This window comes from Condylura cristata, unplaced genomic scaffold, assembly GCF_000260355.1.
Source record: "Condylura cristata isolate star-nosed mole 26May11 unplaced genomic scaffold, ConCri1.0 scaffold00843, whole genome shotgun sequence".
In the NCBI taxonomy this organism is placed as follows: Eukaryota; Metazoa; Chordata; class Mammalia; order Eulipotyphla; family Talpidae; genus Condylura; species Condylura cristata.
Window position 1 is genome coordinate 1,981 of NW_004567944.1, and position 981 is coordinate 2,961.

A 981-nucleotide genomic window follows, 5' to 3' on the forward strand; every position below is an offset into this window, starting at 1 on the left:
TATTTGGATGCTGGACTTGCCAGAACTACTACAGGGAATAAAGTTTTTGGGGCCCTGAAGGGAGCTGTGGATGGAGGCTTGTCTATTCCTCACAGGTAAAATAGAATCCCAGGGGTCATTGCCTGGATTCCAATACTTCTGTTACTAACTGGTTTGATTGTGAAGATTATTAAATCAGTTAATTAACTCATTGTGTACCTGTTACATGCTATGTACCATGCAAAAGGAACCTGGCAGGCCACTGCTTAACAAAAACATTTATAAATGAGGATAAATGCTCATAAAAGTTCAAAGATAAATGCTTTGTCTAAGGTGTTTTCCATTCAGAAAGAGCATTGCTTTACTGTATTGGGGGGTGGAGGACTGAACAGGAAGGGGCGAGATTTTAGCTCATAAAGTTGTGACCTAACTGGAAGTTAATTTTGTGATGTGGGGTGGAGGGATTTAATTTTTGAGGGTCGGCAGCTTTCTTGCAAGACACTGTAATTCCCAAAAAGTCACTTAACCCCATGTACTTTAAGGCATCACTGAGAAATTCTAGGATTTTGGGAACAGTTTTGAAACTTTATGCTTAAGAAATAACTTTTTAGTGTTTGGGAAACCTGGGTTTATTTAATGGTTTTTAAAGATGTTTGTGGCGTGATTTTCTTTTCTATCCTGGAATTCAGAGGTTAGCTGCTAGATGATGATGTCCACTAACTGAGCAGTCGTAGTTGGTCCTTTGATTGCATATGATGCAATTACTGTTTCAAGACGGGACTGATAGCAGCTACCGGAGAATTCCTTCTGATGAGCTAATTACAATCAGCACATACTAAAACATTAAAAATTTTATTTTAGTACCAAACGATTCCCTGGTTATGATTCAGAAAGCAAGGAATTCCATGCTGAAGTGCATCGGAAGCATATCATGGGCCAAAACGTTGCAGATTACATGCGTTACTTAATGGAAGAAGATGAAGATGCTTACAAGAAACAATT

At 38.6% G+C, this 981-nt stretch overlaps 1 protein-coding gene across 1 annotated transcript in view; it reads left to right on the forward strand.

Moving 5' to 3' along the window:
* Window positions 1-976, forward strand: part of LOC101627676 (60S ribosomal protein L5-like) — a gene marked incomplete at both ends in the record, with an annotated part of 2,951 nt that extends 1,975 nt beyond the window's left edge. Inside the window, 2 exons of the mRNA XM_012735005.1 lie at window positions 3-95; window positions 841-976. Coding sequence (XP_012590459.1) covers window positions 3-95; window positions 841-976 — 229 coding nt within the window. The remainder of the gene's footprint in view (window positions 1-2; window positions 96-840) is intronic.
* Window positions 977-981: the final 5 nt, after the last annotated feature.